General features: G+C 35.2%; 1 protein-coding gene across 2 annotated transcripts in view; it reads right to left on the reverse strand.

Annotated features, from left to right (window-relative positions):
• Positions 1-22,189, reverse strand: part of EFL1 (elongation factor like GTPase 1) — a 122,686-nt gene that overhangs the window by 99,957 nt on the left and 540 nt on the right. For both annotated transcript variants that reach the window (XM_055715340.1, XM_055715339.1), the window contains exons 2-12: positions 21,988-22,090; positions 21,240-21,307; positions 20,959-21,043; positions 19,464-19,597; positions 18,715-18,852; positions 17,633-17,847; positions 13,122-13,245; positions 12,167-12,243; positions 11,870-12,006; positions 10,909-11,031; positions 8,235-8,334 (exon numbers count right to left, since the gene is read on the reverse strand). In XM_055715340.1, the coding sequence (XP_055571315.1) occupies positions 8,235-8,334; positions 10,909-11,031; positions 11,870-12,006; positions 12,167-12,243; positions 13,122-13,245; positions 17,633-17,847; positions 18,715-18,852; positions 19,464-19,597; positions 20,959-21,043; positions 21,240-21,307; positions 21,988-22,078 (1,292 nt within the window). In that variant the 5' untranslated portion in view covers positions 22,079-22,090. The remainder of the gene's footprint in view (positions 1-8,234; positions 8,335-10,908; positions 11,032-11,869; positions 12,007-12,166; positions 12,244-13,121; positions 13,246-17,632; positions 17,848-18,714; positions 18,853-19,463; positions 19,598-20,958; positions 21,044-21,239; positions 21,308-21,987; positions 22,091-22,189) is intronic.

Raw genomic sequence — 22,189 nt, forward strand, 5'->3', positions numbered from 1 at the left:
TTCTATCAAGTGCTCACACTCAAAAAAAACCATAAAGTGCTCTATTAGTAGTTTCAGTTTGTTTACTAGCCTTGGATAAGTCACTTCCTCTCTTTAATTTCCACACTTATAAAACAGTTCAAGATTTCCTAGCAGTGGTAGTAATGAGCGTTAAGTGGAAGAAAACAGCGGGAAGCACTACAGCAGTAGTGTTTATTCTTCTTTACAGAACAGGCATATAAATATTATCTCTACCAAAAAAAAAAAAAAAAAAGAAGATTGAATCACATGCCCATATCAACTATTCCACACAAGAGGGAAACAACCCATTACTTAAGGGTCAAAGTTTTCAAGTGTAGCCAGTAGACACACTTACTGGATGCTGATTCTGCCCTTAACTGGATTAATTAGGGGCAGAAAGCCCTGATATGTGGCTGAGACCAACTCACTGCCAGTTAAGACTTTTTTTTTTTTTTTTTAATATCATAATACGGATGCTTTTCTGCATCCAACACAATCTGCAAGAGACTTAATTTTTAAAAATGCTTAATGAGACCATTCATTTTATCAAAATTCTTCTTAGAACTTGAGGAAATAACTTGGAACACAGTTATCATTCTTACCTTGAATCCAAACATTCAACTCAGGAGTAAGAAAATGACACTTAAATTAAAAATTCCTCTATAAATTACCTAACACAGGCCCCCAGGACAAAATGTCAGAATTTGAGGCGCAGACTTTCAGAACTCAGAACCAGGGACAGACACATTACATGTCATTGAAAAGGCAAAAGCAAGACAAATTTGCCACACTTCTCAGGAACTTTTCTTCTTTTTCTTTCTTTTCTCTTTTTTTATATTTTCCTTTGAAAGAATCATCTCTTAAACAATCACTGTGACAGAATTAAGAATATGTATCGCTGAGATTTGGGATAGTGTGGTATTTCTGTTTGGTTTATTTATTTTATTGCAAAAGAGAGTGAGGCTTAACAATACAAAATGCAAAACAGATGGTGGAGAAGAAAACTTTTTTATGATGACTTTTTTTTTCCTGAAGGCAGCTGTTCAAAGCTATTTAAGGGTTTGGAATGTCTGAAAAAATTCCCAGAGGACAGAGGTTGATAGGGAAAGTACAGATGAGACAGCCAAGGGTATCATAAATGCAGTCTTTATATGATAGCATAGTATACACATGAGGACATACACATGCATTCTAACACATTTTATTGTCCAAAAATACTTTTCATTTGTGTAAATAATCCTGAGAGTAAAAGAAGAACAGGTGGTTTGCTTTTTTCCCCTTTACATAATATTTTTTAAAGTTTCAGTATATTTAGGTGTCAGCTCTAATCACAAATGTTAAAGGTACCTTAAAATTCTGAATGCACTGCTGTAAGTTGCAATACATGTAAGTATAGTTAATTATATTCTCAATTTGATAAGAAGCAGATTGAGTGTGGGTGGGACTTTAGCTAGTAGGTACAACCTAGACTTCCATCCTGGTTTCTGTCAGTGTCAACTTTTATAAAATTAGTCACTCCCAGTAGTATCATTAGAAACCACAAAAAGATAATGTTGTCAAATAAATCCTTATATAGAATTGTAACACACTCAAGCAGAATACAGAACAAGATTAATGTGTGTAAGGTACTGGATCTGCAACAAAACCAGTTTTAAATTATACCATGATTTATTCAATTTCACCAGTTGGCAAAGCCAATCAGAAGGCAAATCAATTTTGAACAAATGCTGCCCAAACCAAAAAGACTCTCTTCGCTTCTTCCCTACTATATTTTTTCCCTCCTCTTTTTTGACTCCACAAGAAAAGATCTTCAGCCTCATAATACTGGCAGAAACAAAACAGGACCATGCAATCACACAAAAAGCAGTAAATGAAAATTCTGGAGCAGAAAGAAAAAGATATTCCCTACCTCCCCACAGATGCTACAGCATCCAGACATCATACACATGGCACAAGTAATAGAGAGCTGACACGGATGGGTAACCGCATTATTACTAACCCATCTTAACCTCAACCATGTGGTAAACAAACACCATGGAAATAATTGTACAGTAAATAGTATACTATACATATTATTAACATTCACTACATTGTTGATTAAATGCATCAGATTCCAGGTAATATAAGCAAGCTACTGCCAATTACTTTATTCCCACATTCCCAGGGGATAACTCACTTAGTTCAAACTGAATGACAACTAAAATTCTTCATGCAATCAAACCTCTGGATATGACAGCTTTTCTACCCTTCCATGTTACCAAAAAGAAACTTCATTCAAAAACATTGCAAAAATTCATAGTAAAGAAAAAAAACAAAACAAACAGAAATTGGCCTCTGATTATTAAAGTGTTGTTTATTTTTTAACCTTTTACCCTTCAGTTTTAAAAAGAAAAGACCACAGTCAGAACATCAACTGATTTCTGAAAGACTGATACTAAAGTCAATAAGTATCTGTGATGCATCTCCTATATCATGAACAATGGTTTTGAATTAGCTGAGAATACTTTCTCTCCATACAGTTTTTACCAGTTTAAATTCCATGAGCTTGTGGACATATGCTTGACTTCATGAAACTAAGGGGGTAATTTCTGTTACCAGCTTTAAATCCAAGTAATTTATAAAGAATCCATTGGATTACTCTTCATAACTAAACCTAATTCTGAAGAGCAGAGTCAAGTCATTGGCTGCTGTTCTGCTCACCATCTGGCACTCAAAGACTTCTGACAACAGAATCCCTAAAGACAGCTCTCTCAAGTGCAGCTTATTTGCTACAGTTCAGCACAGATTATGTCCAGTGGTCTTTCTAATCCTTCTGAAGTTCATTAATATCTGGATTAAACTGCCCTATGTCTATGGAACTATTTCCATTCACAAACTAATGTACACCTACCAAAATTATTTCCTATCTTTTCTATCGCAACTGAATGCACTAGGTAATTCACTGTAGAAATAAATGTGTATACAGAAAACATACAACTGAAAATTATCCAAATCAGAATTACGTAAAATTTCACACAACAATCTTACAGGGCTCCTGCAAAGGGGAATACTCAGTAAGTGTTTCACATTATATTAAATAGCAATTACCATTCATTCTGAGATACATAATGAAATTAAGTTATTAATAACAAGGTGTCATACACTGCCTTGAAAAACTCTTGACTGATACAGTGACCTTTGATTTATCTAACATACTAAAAGTGCAATAGAGAAGAAACTTGAAGCAAAACTCTTCCAGAAAGTTACAAGCTTTTCTCTGTTAAGCTTGCAATTACACAAAATAATGTCCAGAGATTCAAGCTTCATCCGATGCTACATATCCCTCTCTTAGATCAGTTCCAATGAAATTTATTTCACAAAAAACACAAGTAGGGTTTTAAATTTTTGAAAAGCATTTATTACCCTATTAATTATATAACTGGGTGCCATCTTCAGATGTTAACCTGTAAATCCAACAGGCTGTTCAGATGACTCATGCCATATTCATTTCTAATGCACTAACTACAATATAGAACAAACTCAATGCAAAAGAAGATGACGGGTTCAGATCACACGGAAGTCACTGCAAGTTATATTGCCTTTGAACATAATAAATTTACTTCAGAGCTCGGAACTTTATAAATGTTCCCTTCTTTTGATCAAGACAATGTAATGTCTTCGTAGCTGAAGGTTGGGCAAAAATCACAGGTTTTAGATTTTTACCCATGTAATTTTTAGGAAACATTAGAAAGGAAATAGATGAAGTATAGTAAAACCTGTTGGTTTAAGACATGCAAACAAGCTGTACTACAGAACAAAGAAACAGTTACCATCATAATTTCATGCAGAATTGTATGGGAAAGTGCCCATTTCATGGTGACACCTAAGAAAAAAGATAATCTTGCTTCCAAGCTGACTGAGAAGAAAGAAGTACCTTTCGTATTATCTAGAAGAAAACAGCAGGGGTATTACAGGTTTTATATCCCCTACTGTAGTCATGAAATATGATTTTAGTACATCAGATTATTTGGTCAACAGACTTTATTACTACTGAAAAGCAGAACTAGAATTTCTTTAGTGTACTCAATTTACATTATTCAGCAGCACCGTAAGAACAATGGACTTGAAGTAACACTAAAGTTTTGCCTCCTATTGTTGACACTGCATCACATCACTTTGACATTCGTACATAAAGCTCTACGAAGTTAGTAGAGGATTCCATCATAATGAACATCTGATGTCCAATTTACATTTTCTCAGTATTTTATACTAAATATACATAGCAACAGCTAAAACTACTTGAAAGCAATTGTAAGTAATTACTAAACATTTCTTTTTTACACTAGGGTAGATAAAGACAGGATTGTGAACCTCAGGAAGAACAAACTAGAACATTTATACTCTGTACCTAAATGCCAAGCTCTGCTTTTATTTAGACACCTACACTCAACCATTCTGTTTTAGACTGCAGTTCAAAACAAAAAACTAGCAGAAAGGAGAGAAAGAAACAGCATATGCTGAACGAACACCTAATTCTGCATACAGCAGTACTTAAGAATAATAATCACAGGCTTCATCAAATAACCATGGACTCATTACATAAAGCAAGTAGCTCCAAAAGGAGCCAATACAGTCTTATTTCCTACTGCTTTTGGTTTTAGATATTTTATTATCTAAACTGAAAGAGCTCATACTACAGTCTCTTATTAGGGTTCCTAATTTGTTTGTCTACTCTGCCCGATTTTCAGAAGATTTACAGCTTTGTCTGATTTGGTTGGAATTAGCAAATAATCTCACAAGTTCAGACAGAAGAAATAGGAAGACAAAACATATTTGCACAATTCTAATTTCTTCAGAAAAACCTGATAAAAAACTCAGGGACTTGCTGGTACTACATAAAATCAAGCTTCAGATCTTTCCAGAGAAGGATAAATATAAACTGCCAACCTGTTGTAACCCAACCACAATTTATTTTCCTATGCATTCCAGTGTTGTAGCAGCTGGCAAACTTTGTTATTTAAACAGTAAAAGCAAAAACATAGCAATTTTAGTATAGAATCTATCAATTTTTAAAGTCACCTTCTAGGAGATATTAGTTGCCAATATCAGTCTTAAAGGAGGTTGTTTTAATTAAAAATCCAACCTTCATTATCATTTACTGTACACCCTGAACTTAAAAGAGCTTTTTGCTTTTCCGAACCTATGCTTAGAAAGTATTACAAGCAGATGGCAGAAATAAGACAAACTATAAAAACTGCAAAGTCAATTTGCAGTTTCTGAGAAATTCACAAAAAGGTAACCTTATCCAATACTACCTTACAGAAGGAAAGAAAAAGACAGTAGCATGGATCTACAGTAGTCTACTTCCATGGGGGAAAAAATGTAAGTCTTGCAAAAAAAAAAAAATATCCCAGATTTTTTTTACATGCTTCAATATGTTTAAAAATACTTCCCCTGGCCCCCAAAGGATAGAAATAACCTAGCAGATAGGTCCAGCAGTCAAACATCTAAACATACAAGAGCACAGTTATTTTTCCTCAAAATTAACACATGTACTGAAGTTCTTAAAAAGGTAAATATGAAAACAGTTAATCAACCTAGCATATGTATTCTTTGTTCCTCCCTACGTTCAGGCATTATTATGGAGCATCCTTATGGAATGCCAGTTTAAGTACTTGATCTCACACACTCCACACAACCTTCACTCAGTTCTGTTAAGCACAGTCTTCACTGTGTACCTGTAAATAGCACACAGTGGCCAATATAATACAAAACGTGCTTAGGAACAATATTTATACAATCCCATGCTTTTAAAACACTTGTTTTATTTTATGCAGATAGCTTTCCTTCCTCTTTAAAACTAACCTCCTTTTCCGATTTCTTCAAGAACTGCTTACCTGTAGAATCTTAATTAAAAATACCAGGAAATACACATTTAGCTATATTACCGTTTTTCAAAAAATGGAATTCAGCTGTCACTTCCAAACAAAAACAATAGCAAAATCGCATGGTGCTGATGACTGGGTATCTCAAAGTAAAACAGTCATGTGATTTCATTTTAATACTAACCAATTAGTACCTAGTTGAATGATGTAATATTAAGGCCAGCAAGAAATATTTTTCACACAACCCATGGAGCAAGACACCACAATTTTCAATTTACTGGATAAGCAGGGAGAAAGGACATATTGTCTAGTCATCACTAACATGCCTCAAGACTCCCACAACGAATTCCAGGACAGTCCTCACTCTCCTGAAATATTATCTCAGAAAGCCTAATTTATCTGAATTTTGTTTGGACTTTTAGGCCAGCTTGGCCTTACTTGGACTATCAGTCAACTGCAATCCTCCACTCAACTCAGTAAACATCTTCAGGTTTTATCAAACCCAACTGATGATCAGAATTACAAATTTGTTACACAATATTTATCAGAGTGCAAAAATGGAATCGTATTTGCATTCTGAAAATCACTAGAATAGAGTGCAGCACATTTTTTACCTAAGGAGAAAATACACCCAACAAGTAACAATGGTTGGGCTTCCATATTGAATGCATCATTCACCAAAAAAAAAAAAAAAAGGGAGCTGGTCACACTGGTCACACACACACATACTATGAACCACAACACATGGTAAATTTCTTCAAAATATTCTTCTCTCCATTTAAGGAACTTTTTTAAAAAAGAATTACAGTGTAACAAATAGCATATAACACATGTAAAACAGCTCCCTTCCTGAAGGGAGATGACTAAGAAGAACAAAAAAACAACCACCAAGAAAGATGAATATTGGAGACATGGAAGAAGTTTATCCATGAGGCAGAGTGCTCATAAGCAGGTGACATAGAATGAAAAAACCCAACCCAGGTCTTGCAGTAGCTACCTTTTGTTTTATTAGGTATTCTTTTAATTTTGAAAATACGTCCAAGATTTTCTGTGCCTGGTGCATGTAAAAGCCCCCTTTGCCTCTGTGTGACATCCTCATCACATAGAAGAATCTCAATCTTCCCAAAAAAATAAAAGAACAGGTCATTATCACTGATAGAAGAGCCAGAAAGTGATGGCCTCAACATAGTCTTCTCTGATTACCAAAAAATTACAGGAAAGCAGGCAAAGCAGGAACAGCACTGCTGGGCTACACCAGTACCCCAGCAAGAACTCCTGTTTCAGATACATTTAAAGACAGAACTCAAAGCAAGACTGCACCATCTAGTGCCTGGTCAATCCATAAGCGCGATGCATCTTTTCCCACAACTCAAACAGTTCAAGAAAGGCTTTTGGTGGAAGATTTGTAGATAAGCATGGGAAAAAAAATTGAAATAAATCTAGGAAGTGTGTGAAAAACCTAAGATAGTAGTGAACCTTTCCAATATTACCACAGCAGCAGTACCATTGCTTGCACAAAGATTTAACAGTCTAATTTCCTAGAAAGGTTAATATTTTATGTACTACTTCACCGTTCAATGATAATACCAGAAAAACATAAAATGCCCAGCTAAAAAAAAAAAAAGTGACTACTGAAAATGCCTCAGAGGCTCAGTGGAATAGAAGGTTAAGATGAACTCCATTCTTATGAACTCGTAAAAAAGCACATTTCTTCTGTAAAAAAGCAGATGGCTTCAGCTAAAAGTAGTGCAGGTAAGTATGTCAGGGAAATGGAATCAAGAAGGATGTACCGCTCAAAGAAAATAAGATGGTGATTCAACAATAAAAAGCTGTAACAAAAAAATATTCCAAACCTCCCAGAAGAAAATCTTTTCAAGTGCATTAATGCCTCTCAGTTCACTCCAAAAAAGTTATCAAGATTGAGACTATTTTAATTAACTCATTTTATTTTGCACTTGCAATAGGCTGGATGATCACTTCGCTATTACACCAAATTTGATGGTGTTCCTTGCTACAAACACAAACTGTTATGATCATGTCAGCACAACCTTACTGAAAGTCAATCATATCTTCAACCAAACATCCTGCAACAGCCTACAATGTATGCGTTAGGACATATCTGGACAAAAGTACTATTCTCCAACAAATGTTTTCTACTCCTTAACAAATTTACTAGATCTTCTAAAACTAAACAAATCATTTCTAGAACTTGTTCAGAAAAACTCTACTTGCTGAAAAGATTGTATTGCCTCTCAAGATTTTGTGAATTATTTTCTCAGGTCTAAAACAATTTATCCAGGCTTACAACATAACTTTTTTCCCCAGAAGTATCTAATGTAGATCAGAAAGTTAAATGTTACATTTTCTTACCTTGGTTTATTGTGTGGTAATGTCTTTGCATCAACAGCAAACATTTTAGAAACAAAGACAATAACCGGGGCTGTTTCTTCACTACTGCATTTCATAAAAGCTGAAGAAACATAAAGGGAAGTTATTTGCACAACTTTTTCCCAACAGTATGGACAAAACTATGGCTTTCCATCAATTTTATAGGAATTACTGTTTATTTCCTATTTCAATGGAAAATATGCTAAAGACAAATTAATAGGGAAAAGTAGAAAATTACTCCAACTTAATTATTTGTTAACCCTGCCTATATCTTCAAGTCTGTTCCACAATAAAATAAAATGAGCAATATTGTAAAAATGGAACTCTTCATAACAAACTAGATACATTCCAACTAAACATATTGATTTGATATTTAAAGTTGAATTCATAGGCTGGTTTAGATTAGAATGAAAATCAGAGAGCAGCTTAGCATTAAGACCAAGCTACTTATTCAATACCTCAAAGAATTCTCCCTCCTTTCACACTGGAAGAGGAAATCCTGCAAAAGTCCAGATGCTCATGCCTTCACAAAACAGTAACAACTTAACAGCAAAAACGCATATTCTTCAAAGGATGAAGGATCCACGCAAAACTCATTCAATACTTCAGAAATCCCATAAACTATTCTAACAACACAGAAAATAAATCGTTGTCTTCTACACTTCTCCCTTTTATCTGACGTAGGGGAAGACTACGTTTTAAGGTGCTTAGGCAAACAAAGCACAAGACTACTACTAAAAATTAGCAAGATATTCACTAAATGTAAAGAATGCTATTTTTTCATAACCAACAGCAGTAAGATCCGAGTTTACAGATGTAAATTTCGTCTCATTAACTTATACTAATACAGTATGGAATACTGTTTGGAGAATACAGTATTTGCAAATGTTCAGTAAAGGATGAAAATATCAGTTGCCTCAGCCCCCGGAAACAACTCCTAACAGTCTGTCAATTTGATGTTCACATCTCATCTTATGTTACATTTCATATCTCATCTCCTTAGGTTTCTTGAAGCACTCTTCAAAACACCGCACTAAACACCTTTCACCACACGTACAAAGTTAAGAACTGTTTTTAATTATTACTAGCTTAAGCATGGTATCTTCTTGTAATTTTTACTAAACTACCTCTTAAATAGCAGAGAACATTTACTACCTTAAAACAAAATGGGATTCTATTACATTCTGTTGAGTTAGAAAGAAAGTTTGTGGAACAACAAAACCACATATATAAAGCCTATTTGTCCCCTACAAACCTAAGTGAAAAGATCATTTGGGAGCATTCTTTTTCAGACTACCAAACCTGGGTGAAAAACATCACTTGATTTGATACAAAACTTCCAAGCCAACAGAGGAGATCACCACATATACATGTAGAAATACAAGCTTTGCTCACCACTGAGCATTTTATCCATGTTATCAACTTTGATTTTCAATTTCTCTAAATATTTAATTCAGCTTCAGCAGTTCTCATCTGTCTTTCAGGAAAAGAACTCAGCAGCAGTTCCCTTTTCCAAGGCATCACAATTTTTATGAAGGATACACATGAACACAGAGTTTATGTTTACAAATAATTTGAAGTTAGAAAAAGGAAAATGAGGATCTTACTAGCTCTCCTGCATGCTGTACACCAAGATTATTTTCATTACTGCCTATATACAGTTCTTTTAATGCCTACAACAAAGTTAAATCATTGAACATAATCTTTCCAGCCCCTAATACAATTTTATAACACAGGACTTGGGTGATTAACAAACTTCCTCTTACTTTTGCATACAGACATCCCAATGTTCAACACAACAGCATCTGAATATAGCATCAAACCCTTCTCAAGGAGGAATGCTTAATTGAAGGTGGAAACTCTGCCAGAACTGGACATGAAATCATGATCTCAATGAAGCTGATGACAAAACATTCAACTTCAAAATACCAGGATTTCATGTCTTCATTTAACACTCTGGATAACAAAATATATTTGTTGCCCTGGAAGTCTTCTGGCTCTTGTTTTTATTTGCTAATCTTTTATCATTCTGGAATATTATGAAAAAACTAAGAAATCAAGTTATACACTGTCATCTATGGATGTTGATGAAATTCTTAATGACAATGTTTGTAGTAACAGCTAAGCTACACCTTACTAACTTCTCAGTACTACTTAGTAATAAATTCAAACAAACTACTTAGTAATAAATTCAACAAAAAATGTTTTTCATTTTAAATCACCAAAACGCTGTGCCTATTTAATCAACATACTGTAAAAATGAAATCCAAATTCAAACCCCTGCTAGATAAAAAACAATGATTTTAATATAGAACTTGGAAAAATAGTCAATTCTCAACTACATGATAATTTCTGTTTGGAACTAAAAACAAGTATTAATCTCATATCCCTCCAAAATTCCCGATTTCAGTCTTAGACTTTACATCACCTGCAGCCTGAGCTGTCTAAAACCCATGAATATATGAGATTGAAGATAAATGTATGGCCATAAAAATAAGACATAATACTATGACAGGTCACTAACAAACATCAACAAAGCTACTAAAAGTAAAATAATTATAAATCTAAATACAGGTTACTACACATCTTATGATCCAAAGACAAACACAAGACAGAAGCAACCAATCTTCATGTTAATGAGAGAACACCTACTCACCACTTTTCAGTTCCTGAGTTTCTGGTGGCAAAGAATCAAATGTTCTAGCTCCAACACACATCAGCTTTTCCACTCTCTCTGCAGTGATGTCAAGAGGGCTGGGAAGTTTATTACACACCATGGCTAAAACACATTGCTAAGGATATATATTTATATATTCATATTTCCTTACTGAATGCAAATAAAAGACAAATGCTTTCAATGTTTCTTTCTTTAAATCAACCTCTTGCACTAACTGCCAGCAACAAGAGAGCGCTAAAATCCAGCCCTGTGTGTTACAGTGCATAGAGCTCCCTCTCAAGTCAGCAACAATTCCTGGCATTTATACAAGGGCAGAATGGATAGTTAAGTAGGGGTAGCTCACCCTCCTATGTGCAACTGGGAAACTAAGAAAGGTACAGCTGGGGCAAGATTTACGGAACTAATTAGCATTCACACACAAAAAATTTGTGCATGCCTATTGTAATATAATATGTATTATATTATAAACGATGAGAAGACCATCTACGCAGCAGACAAACAGCAACAGCCGATCTTGGATTAAGAATATGTATGCCTAAAACATAACACCAGATACTTAAAGAAGCTCGTGGATGGAAGACCTAAGATACTATTATGAAAAGAAGATTAGCTTATCCTTCAAGAAAACCATGACAATTTGTATATGAAACTACATAATTAAAGAATATTGTTAAACTACCTTGTTTCATAACTTACTTTCCTAAAAAAAGGATGCGTGCAAAAGCACAAAGCTGGGAGAAATGTATGCCTAATTTCTTTAGGTATGTAACTTAACTTTACATGTGAGAAAATAGCTCCAGCTAACATAGGCACAGATTACAAAAAAAAAAAAAAAAAAAAAAAAGAGAGAGAGAGAGAACAAATCACACATTGAAATATGTGAGCACTCTGAAGTCTGGGAACTGCAATAGAACAAAAAGCCTATCTTCCTTAAGGATACACAGGACTGCATCAGATATTGGTAGCCACTGGCTACAAATGGCATGAAGATGAACTTTAGGGTCTGCATGCCGTGACTCCCGTGCACCGATTTTCAGTCCCAAAGAGGTGACTATTTTTTCAATTTTTTCTTTGTCTCTGTAAGGCAAATAAATAAGACTGATTAAAAAAAAAAAACAAAAAAAAAACCAGCAGCAACACATAACAAGCATCTACAACATTTCTTGTTTGAGAATTTTAAAAAAATCACCATAGCCCATAGAAAGAGATTCCATGAAAACTTTATAGATCTTCTCACCTTTTCATAACAGCTTCATACAAACTCCATATGTTGTCCAGCACCAATTGCACAAACAAAGGCTTCTTTCCTTTTGACTGGTAGAACAAACATACAGGTAATTACCAGCAATCCCTCAGTGTTACAATAGGCTTAAGATTGCACTTTCAACTGGCCATTTTCATAACGAGTGTGTAAAACCTTTATTCAAAATCAAAGCAATTATCTGTTTCTACACAAGATCACTACTTCATCAGTCTGTCTTAGCAGAGCAGTACAAGGCACAAAATAAACATGACATTTACAAGTAAAGGACATGGTTTTCAATTTCACAAAAAGAGCCTGATAAATACAGAACATGTCTACCTCAAGCCTGGTTTGCACCCTTTTTATAACTATTAATCCTTACCTATGAAAACACAAAGAAATCATCATTGAATGCAAACAGGAAAACTACCTTCTCCTCTCCTAACTTTTAGTGGTGGAAACACTTAATGCAAGAGAAGTGTAGTTTTCAGGCCAGGGTTTCAGTATAGCACTCAATGGGATTTCACTAAGGCAAAAAAGACTTTCTAAATCCTAAACGTGAATATCCTAAGCTGCTCAAGGACTCTTCAACTAAGACAGAGACCCACTCACTACTCTTGTTTCTACACTATTAAGTCTTCCACTCATGTGTTTTGCTGCTCTATAATGAATTCTTGAAGCTGGAACATCTCTCATGGTGTGAACAGATATTTAAGAGCAACTGTGAGCACGGTTTGATGGTATTTCCTCCATGTAGCTATTGAATGGTCAATTTTGGAATGTTCTCTTCTCCAGGGGCTGATGCAAGGCTATCCTAGTGACTTTATTATCTCCACTGATGTTGAGTGAAAAGGTACTGAGGTCAATTTTCAGAATACACTATGAGGAACAGAATTAAAAAATACAAAACAAAATAAAAGCCAGGTAATATTTATGACAACCTCCCTACCTGATCACCTTTCATTATCTTCTTTGTTTTTGTATTTAGATAATAATCTCCCCATAAAGTCTTCAGAAGTACTGCAGGCTTGATTCCAATCTTTTGGCTGTACAGTTTGGCAAAATGCTCAATTCTGAAAGGAAACAAAGCACATTTTGATACAAGTATAATGCTATTTGTATGTGCTTATCAACCTAAGCAATGGAAAGCTTATGTGAAAATCACACACATCTCAAATCTTTGTTTTACTCCCATTTTTCCAATTGTCTTCATCACTTTAGCCCACACTGTTTAACATTTACACCTGCAAAAATGTTTAGTCACAACAGTTCAAAAATGTCAGCAGTATTTGTATGTTCTCGGTTTGTTTCAAGTCAGCTTCAAGGTTGAACTTGTTTATTTGAAATAAATATTTGTGCATTACCCTGCCAGTAAATACTGAAAAGCATAATACAAAAGTTCTAAATATTTATGTGATGACTCTCAAATTTATTCTATGAAAGATACCCCACAACACACTTAACTATGGTCTGGGACCAGAACTGTACAAGTTAAAAATCAAGTATTCCTGTGAGCCACACTTGAGCCATCAGATACTGGTAATTCTTTTCCAAATTAACTACTTAGGGCACTTCTTTTTGTTTGAATCATTGCTTTAATAATGAGTAAAGCCCAGAAAAACAATATAAAAAAATGTAATGCCATAATTGTGTTATAAAGCCAACTGTGTCATTCAGTGGTCCCCACGAGTTAATAAAAGCAGGCTGCTAACAACCTAAACAGGGAGCCCTGAATATTCTATGGTTTCCTTGCTGACAATGTTCAGTGAGCAGTAATAGAAAAAATTTCTATGTATTTGCTCCCTGTGTACACAGAAACAATAACGTACATATACCATCATAACAATCCTATTTAAAGAAAAATGATTCTTGATAACCTGTTCTTTGAAATCCAGAATTCTTAAATTTCTACACACCTAAAAAAAGACCTGCCCATGTCAGTAAGCTGAGTTCTGAACTAAGAGCAAAAAGGATAATTCTTCCCCCCCTCCCCCCCCCCCCCCCCCCCGAAACTACACCAAACTCTGAACAGGGGGAGAACGTTCAAGAATCTTGTGCTAATAGCTCTTGCATATGTATTTATGGTATTTTTCAACACTTGAGGATAATGAGAAAAACATATGTACTGATTGCACTGGATGAGGCTGGCACTGCCTAATAGCTGAATTTTTTTCTGCCATGACAAGTGGTAATGCCTTTAGGAACAGAACCCACATCCAGGTAAGAGCAGTCAAGGCTTGCCCCGACTAAGAAGATGCTCCGCTGATGTGCATTTCACCACCTCGTACTGGCTGGCAATCCAGAAGTACCTCTTGAAACTAGTTCAGGAAAATATTCCTTTTTCCCCCCATTATATGATTGATAAGAACCATGCCAGTTCACCATAACAAAGAAAGTTGTATCAGAAAGCCAACAATCTTCATTCAGCTTCAACAAATACATTAAAACATCTTCCCAGTGTGAGGGGAAAACGCAGAATTAGGACAAGTACAAATAAGAAAATGAGCAGATAGGAGTCCTGTTATTTGTCCAAGCTGTAGGCACATTTTGTGGGACAAAGAATAGATTATACAATAGACAATGTGTTTTAATGTATAAATAGTCTGATCCAGATCCAGCAGTATAATACTAACACCCCTTGCCTAAGTTAGATGCATAAATGTTTTGGGCTCAGATACAGTCTTGTACATGGATAGTTCAATTACTATAATCTTTAAGAAGTTTCAATACGTAAAGCAGAAGGGGATTAAAATTTGGGGAATCTTAGCAAACATGGGTTTTAGTCTCATATTCAATGAAAAGCATTCTACACCTTTTAAGTTCATCTTGGCAAAGAATAAACAGAAAGCCTATCAGTCCTCTCTAGTATACCAATAAACCAGTCACAAAAGAAAGGCCAGGTCATATCCAGCTCATTTCTTGCCCCCATTTGAAGCTAAATTACAACCAATATTTAGATTTCAGAAGCTCTGCAAGTAAGGTTCAAGCCACTTGACAAACACTTCAAGTGGCAGAGACTTAGCAGATACAAAAAAACAGCTAAAGCTTGACCAGTTATCATTCCGCTTCAGACTACCCTAGCATACATCATTAATAATCTATCACGCATTCCACGCTGCAGAAATATCTGTTACCAACATACACCAAGTGCTAAAAGTTTTGGGGAAAAATAATTAAGAAAATTAATACAAGGTATTTATCTAAGAAAATAACAAATTAGAGACTCTCAAGCCCTAAGCACTGTTTTAGAGAAATTTTCTTCTCTACCTCTCAGTATATACCCCAATGTTACTACAAATGAGATGCAGAACCTGGAACGCATCAGAGAGTAAACTCCTGTGTCAAACAATTCAAATTGAAGTATTTTTTGCTAAACCTCTGAGCTGGAGAAACAAATAAATTTTCTGCCACATTTGCATGAAATTTAATTCTACCTGCAGTGAAATCATCAGAAGAAAAGAAATCATCTAAGGAAGATAACTATCTGAAGTCTCACTTTTATCCACCTACCCTTTAAGAACAACATGCTTGCTTGCTAATTACAAGGGTGATCATAGGGTGTTTATGACCACATGCTTATATCAGAATGTAGTTGTGTAACCTATAAAATCTTAATAGTTGATCATTTACTTGCAAATATCAAGTAGCTTGATCTAAAGAAACAGCTTCTAAATTGCTTTTGAGCTTGTTATTCTACTTATTGTAACAAAGTTCTCCATTGTATCATTCTCTTTACAAAACATTTTTCTTAATGTTTAGCATTCCCTGGCAGTGTACTTAGAATACTAATGCTAAACCAAAGCCATCTTTGAACCTCCCAAAACAAAAACTTAGCTTTTTGTTTTCATTTATTGGCTTCCACAGGCTTTGTCAGTATCCAAAACAAAAGCTGCAAATTGCCCAATCTTTATCCCTACAGGACTAAACAAGCAGATACCTCTAAATCATTTCAACATCTGCTAAAGAAAGTGTTCATAATCCGACTCCAAACTTGAACAAGTTTGTAACAGTTGCATCCCAAATACCCTGTATAACAACAGTTCACTACCACAATCCATTTTTTCTATGGAATTTCAACAAAAAGTTACAAGTCGGGAAAGCTAAAGCCTATAAAGATCAAAATACTGTTTCCCTGTGTAGCATAAAACAGAAGAATGACTGTGGGCATCATATAGGAATGGAGGAGTTCAGGCAAGATGTGTGTTAACATGCAGATCACCAAAGACATCAGAAAACCTTCTCTAACCTTCAGAAATGAAAAGGCCTCCCCTCACACACATCTTCTACAAAGAGATCTCTTTCCGACTAAAGAACATGTCAGAATTTGAAGATCTGTTTTCCATTTCCTTATACACTTATATTCTGATTTTTCTTTTTATAAATTATTATTATTCATGACAGATAACAAGAATATCCCATTTTATTTTCCCTTTTCTCTGCAGTGATAAGAAACATTTGTGTGAAGACTACAAACTACGAATGGAACCTTATTTAAGAGCTTGACTGTGACTTAAAAATCCCGGAGCTGGGTTCTGGTTTTTTTTAAGGATCTGCAGTATTAGTGACATACAGTATTACTGAGCGCATCTTCTTAATTGTGTTTTCATGATGAAGACGACGACTCCACCTTGTGGCTAGCCATCAGAACACGCGTAAACTTTACACTAGCCTGCTGCCCCTTGAAACTAACTGCTAAGAACGGGACTGAAAAACAGAACTGATCACAAACTTAAATAAAGTAATCCAGAAATTTTTCTGAAATTGTTCTGTCCCCAAATTCTTACATTTACTTAAACAACTCTGCAATGTTCTTTAGCAACTGCCGAAATAGAAATATGCTAGGTAACAAGAGATAAGAAATGCACCTGAATGAAGAACAGAAAAAAGCTAGATTAAAAAAAGCCTGATACACAAACACTTGAGGACAAATGCATCATTTCAAGGACAAGTCAAAGTCCGGTACAGAAAAAAACAGATCACAGTAATGCTGTGACCCAGAATTGTACTGGACTGAATCTGACAACTGAAAACTGCTGTCCTGATGCCAGCTACCAGCTTTATGCTTGTTATGAACATCACTGTTCCTGTAGCTGGAAGGTCCAATTTACTTGTGAAACAGCTCCTGTACCACCACAGGTTTTGGCCTAGCCTACTGCAGCCTATCAAATGTCAGCAATTAATAAAATACTAAGTTCACCAGGCCAGGCTGGACACTACAGTGGGCTCAGCAGCTACTGTGTAAGTAAAAGAGGGGTCCCTGTCACATAGATGACAAAGCTGGTATTATTTTCAGCTGTCCAGCACTAATAACACCTTAGAACTGATTGTATACAGTTGCGTATCACATAAAAATATAAAAATGAAGCAACTGAAAATACTTTAAAATTAACTGCAGTAATCAATTTAAAAAAAAAAAACAATAAACCAACAAACAACTCAGTAACTCAATCCCAGACTTACCCAAAGCCCCAGCCATCAACTGCACTGGCAAACACCACATTTCCATGGTCTGGTGAAAAATAGAGATGTGAATCATCAGTATCTTCCAATCCAGCACTCCAGTCATAAACTTGATCTCCTGGTGCAGTGTCTGAAATACTTTCACTTTCTGTTTCTTTCTCAGCTCTTTCTTCTAAGACTTTAGAGGTAAAAAGTGCTCCAGTGACTGCATTGATCTGCAGAAGGATACATAAAAACACCCTAAGTAAGATCCCTTCACTCTTTCACAACCCTTGCAATTAAAATGCAATTCCCCCCCACCCTCCAAAATATGAGAGGGGAAGTTTTTTAACAAGACGGAACGCCTGCGATTCATTTTGCAATTTAAAACACAAACCTCGTGTATCGAATCTTGCCCATTTGGAGACGAGTTTGATGAGACTAACATTTTAACTCAAACACCTTGCTCTTTCCAAGTGTAAGTTAGCTGCATCAGGACTGAACCAGATAGAGTATGTGTAATACACTTTGTCTCTCAGAACATGGAATGGTGAAATAGGAAATTGTTACTGCCGACAAACAAAGAGGAGGGCAAAGGGAAACCAGGTAGATAAGTACTTAAAAGCAAGCTCTGGGAAAAAAAAATAATAAAATAAAGGCAACGTAACTTCAAAACAACTTAAAAGATAAAAAGATGCATAAATACATCAATAACAGCAGCACTCTGAAGATATTTGTCTATCTCCAAAGAAGTTTAAGCAATTTAACAGGAAGAATAAAACATCCAGCATATTGTTTCCAAAAATGAAGACTCTTCCTGATGACCTGTCAAGAGGCATTTAAAACTCTTTCCTCCATCACAGGGATTCTGAATGAACTTCAAAACCAACTAGAAATAAAATGTATCTCAATGTAAAGTTAGACTAGATGTTATAATGCTTGATCCTGCAAAGTAAGAAAAAACTGGCTCTGCTGTCCTAAATTTATTCCAGCTATAAGGCACTGAAAACTACAGCCTCTCTCAATTCAAGAGCTGAGAAAAGGAGAAAGAAAAATACTTCAACAAAACCTGCTGCGTGAACATAACATTATAGCATGAATACCTGTTCTAAGATATTCTTAAGGTGCAAGTATGCCTCCTGAGGGGTGAGCTTGAGCTCCACAATCAAGCGATCGATTTTATTAATCACCAATACTGGACGTATATTTTCTAGCCATGCTTGCCGTAGAACTGCTTGAGTCTATTAGGGAAACAGTTTAAAAAAATCCATTACAGAAAACTTGATACCACAAAAGAGACAGATGGAATGCTAAAGAAAATTACAATATAATTCTGAAATTTCATTAAACATATAATAAAGGACAGGTCTGACATTCAAACCAGAAATCTGACTCCCATAGTACACAGTGTTAGTTATTACAGAATTCTGCAGAATGGCAAAATCTTATAGCAAAAACACCCACAACAGCAAAAAAACCCCAACCCTCCTTATAAAACTAAGCAATGAAAAAAATCAATTTCAATCTTATTTTGCCTATTTTTTCACCTTGAATAAATACCCTAAAAGCACATGTAAAGATATTACTTCCCTTAACACATTTCTTCTCTATACATTCCATTACCTGAAAAACTACATACTCACTGTTGCAACCATACATGACTACATCAGCATTGCTCACTCTTCTGCACAACTATGAAACTAACAACCCTCTTTCATACCTCAAGTACACTGTCATTAAGTTTTACAAAACTTCTTAAACCAGCTCATCTTTTATTTCTACACTATATACTTAAGACTTTCTTACTCTGTCTTCTCTCCCCTCTTTCTCTACTTAATATACTTTACTTCACCTGTGGACAGACACCTTCAACAGCATCCACCACTATGATGCAACCATCACAGAGTCGAACTGCTGTAGACACTTCTGAAGAAAAGTCCACGTGCCCTGGGGAGTCTATTAAATTAATCAGATACTCTTCATCACCTAGAATCAAATAATAAATTATTATTTCAGAACAGTTGTCAAAAATATTTCTTTCAGCCACTCAATTATACTGCTTGAGCTATCATTAATTTCTAAGGACCAAACCAGCACATCATCATGCTTAAGAAAAACCCCTGTAAGACAGGAAGACTGTCAGCAGCATAACATCTAGTGGCTCGTGCCTAATATATTTTAATTTCACTCAATGCTAATCTTCATCTTTCAATGCCCAACTACCTTTGGAAAACTAAAACCAAAACCACACCAGCTAACCAAACAAAAAGCAAACCCCTAACCATGACTAGGTAAAACATAAATCAGCTATGTTACAGTCTGCATTTTGAACAGAATGTCATAAAAAAACCCCTGCATTCTATTCAAAATGCCTCCTTTCAGCCTTGTGATTCTTTTAGAACATGCTTTTGACTGTATTAGTAAAGTATCTTCAATATACCAATTCAGGAGTTTTCAAAATTTTCTACTCCCAAAAATTCTGCTTAGTGGAGACTCATTTTTTTTTGACTGAGTTGACTCAGTCAACTTTCGATGGACTCACTGCATTTATCATCATAAGATCAAACAACTTTCTTGTTTAAGAAGTTGTATTAGAGTCTAAATTTCAATACAACAGAAGAACAACAGACATAAAAGGTTCCAACCATGAAAAGTAAGGTCATTTCAGAGCCAACAATAAAACAGCCACAGTTTACAACACTTAGCTGGAAGACCATTGATTTCAACTATTATTTACAATCAGCTGTTGCTGAAATAGAATGACTAATGGTGGCTTTTCTGTTCATGCAATTCTTCTGTTAGTTATTCTTTTTTTCTGCACAAGCCTGGTAGTAATGTATTCCATGCTTTCATTTGCTTAGCTGAGCATAAGATGGTGAGGAACATGGAGTCATAACAAAGATGACACTGTAACGACACTATAAAAAGCCCTCTGAACTATTTAGAGTGTAACAAGCACCTTAACGTAGAAGTATAGTAAAGATATAACTGTACAAAATCATTTAAAATGTGATGCTGTCTGAAAGAAGGTTTTGCCTTTAAGTGATATTATTTCAAGACTTAAGATCAAAATATAAAAATTTAGATCTAAAATAAAAAGGCAACTATTCTTATTGTCTCCACTTAGATATGACTGAAGTGTATTCCCTAACCCTGAGATGGAACTTGATTATCTTGGCTAACGGTTGAACACATGCCTAATTCTTTGCAGAATCACGGCCTAACAGTAATAATTATAAAAGTAAAAGTTGCATATAAAAGTATCTCAAGAAAAACAATGAAGAGACAGGGAAAATTAACAAAAATACATATATTAAAGTTTATACTTGCCAGCACCAACAACTTACCTTTCACAAAGTGCAATGCAATTGCACTAGATTTCATCGTTATTCCTCGAATCTGTTCATCTTCTCTACTGTCTAGGTATCGCAGCTGAGTACAAAAACAAAAGAAGAGGTGATAAATCTGTAGATTCTCCTTCACTTGTTACTTATCAACTGTCACAGAGTATGACTTCGAGAAAATGAGGTTTAGCAAGACTAGGAATAGAATTTCCTTAATCATCACTGATTTACAATCCCAGCATGTACACACCAGAATTTTATTAAAAATGACAGCATAACTCTACCTTTCCTGCCAAGCGGCTAGAGATTATTCCATTGCTAGATATTAGACAATCAGCTAGAGTAGTTTTGCCTGAAAAGAAAAAGAAATTATTTAGTTTAATTTAATACAGACAATGGAAAAAGATGCAACAATATTACAAATGCTGACAACCTCTACTGTTCTAAAATATCAACATTAATACAGACTCTAAAATGCCATAAAAGTACAAACTAACTTAAAAAAAAAAATCTTATCATTCGACTTCACCTGTTAGATGTACACAAACATATTTTTGAAGGGTGGATGTAACCCTTCCTGTCATGACCAGGAAAGCAGTTGAAATAACAAACAGTGCATTAGAGACTGTTTCTGTCTCAATATATCATGCAATTACAGAAAAGATTTGTGTCCTAAAATGATCATTTATTATTTCCACTTACATAACAAACTTCTTCCGTTAAGTAAACATAGAAATACAACAGCCTACCTCACACATGCATATATTTAATTCAGGATCATAGAAGTAGAAAACACTCAGTTTCAACTACTCCAAACTATTATAGCGTAATGTTCTCTGAAGTTCTACAAGTTAAGTTGCATCAGGACATAAGAAATGTGCATAAAGCGAAGTTATTTCTCAGAACCAGGATTAAAACAGTTTAAAGCTAAGCCCATGAAAACGTACTGCTTTAAAACAAGATCTCTCCATCATTCAAACCAACACAGGCACACACACACACACAGTTTTCCCTCACAAACACCTGCCTTACCATGATCCACGTGGGCTAATATACAGATATTCCTGATTCCAGAAGTCTTCTTCTGGAGGCCAACCATCTTTCCCACACTTGTGAGGGCCATGGTTGGCTAACTCTGTGAACGCAGGAGAGCATTTTATTTCGGAAGCAACTTAAGAAACAGCTTTTGTGGGTTTGTTTGGTTTTTAATTACGGAAATTGTGACGAGAGCTAC

Source organism: Falco cherrug, chromosome 7 (genome assembly GCF_023634085.1).
Source record: "Falco cherrug isolate bFalChe1 chromosome 7, bFalChe1.pri, whole genome shotgun sequence".
Classification (NCBI taxonomy): Eukaryota; Metazoa; Chordata; class Aves; order Falconiformes; family Falconidae; genus Falco; species Falco cherrug.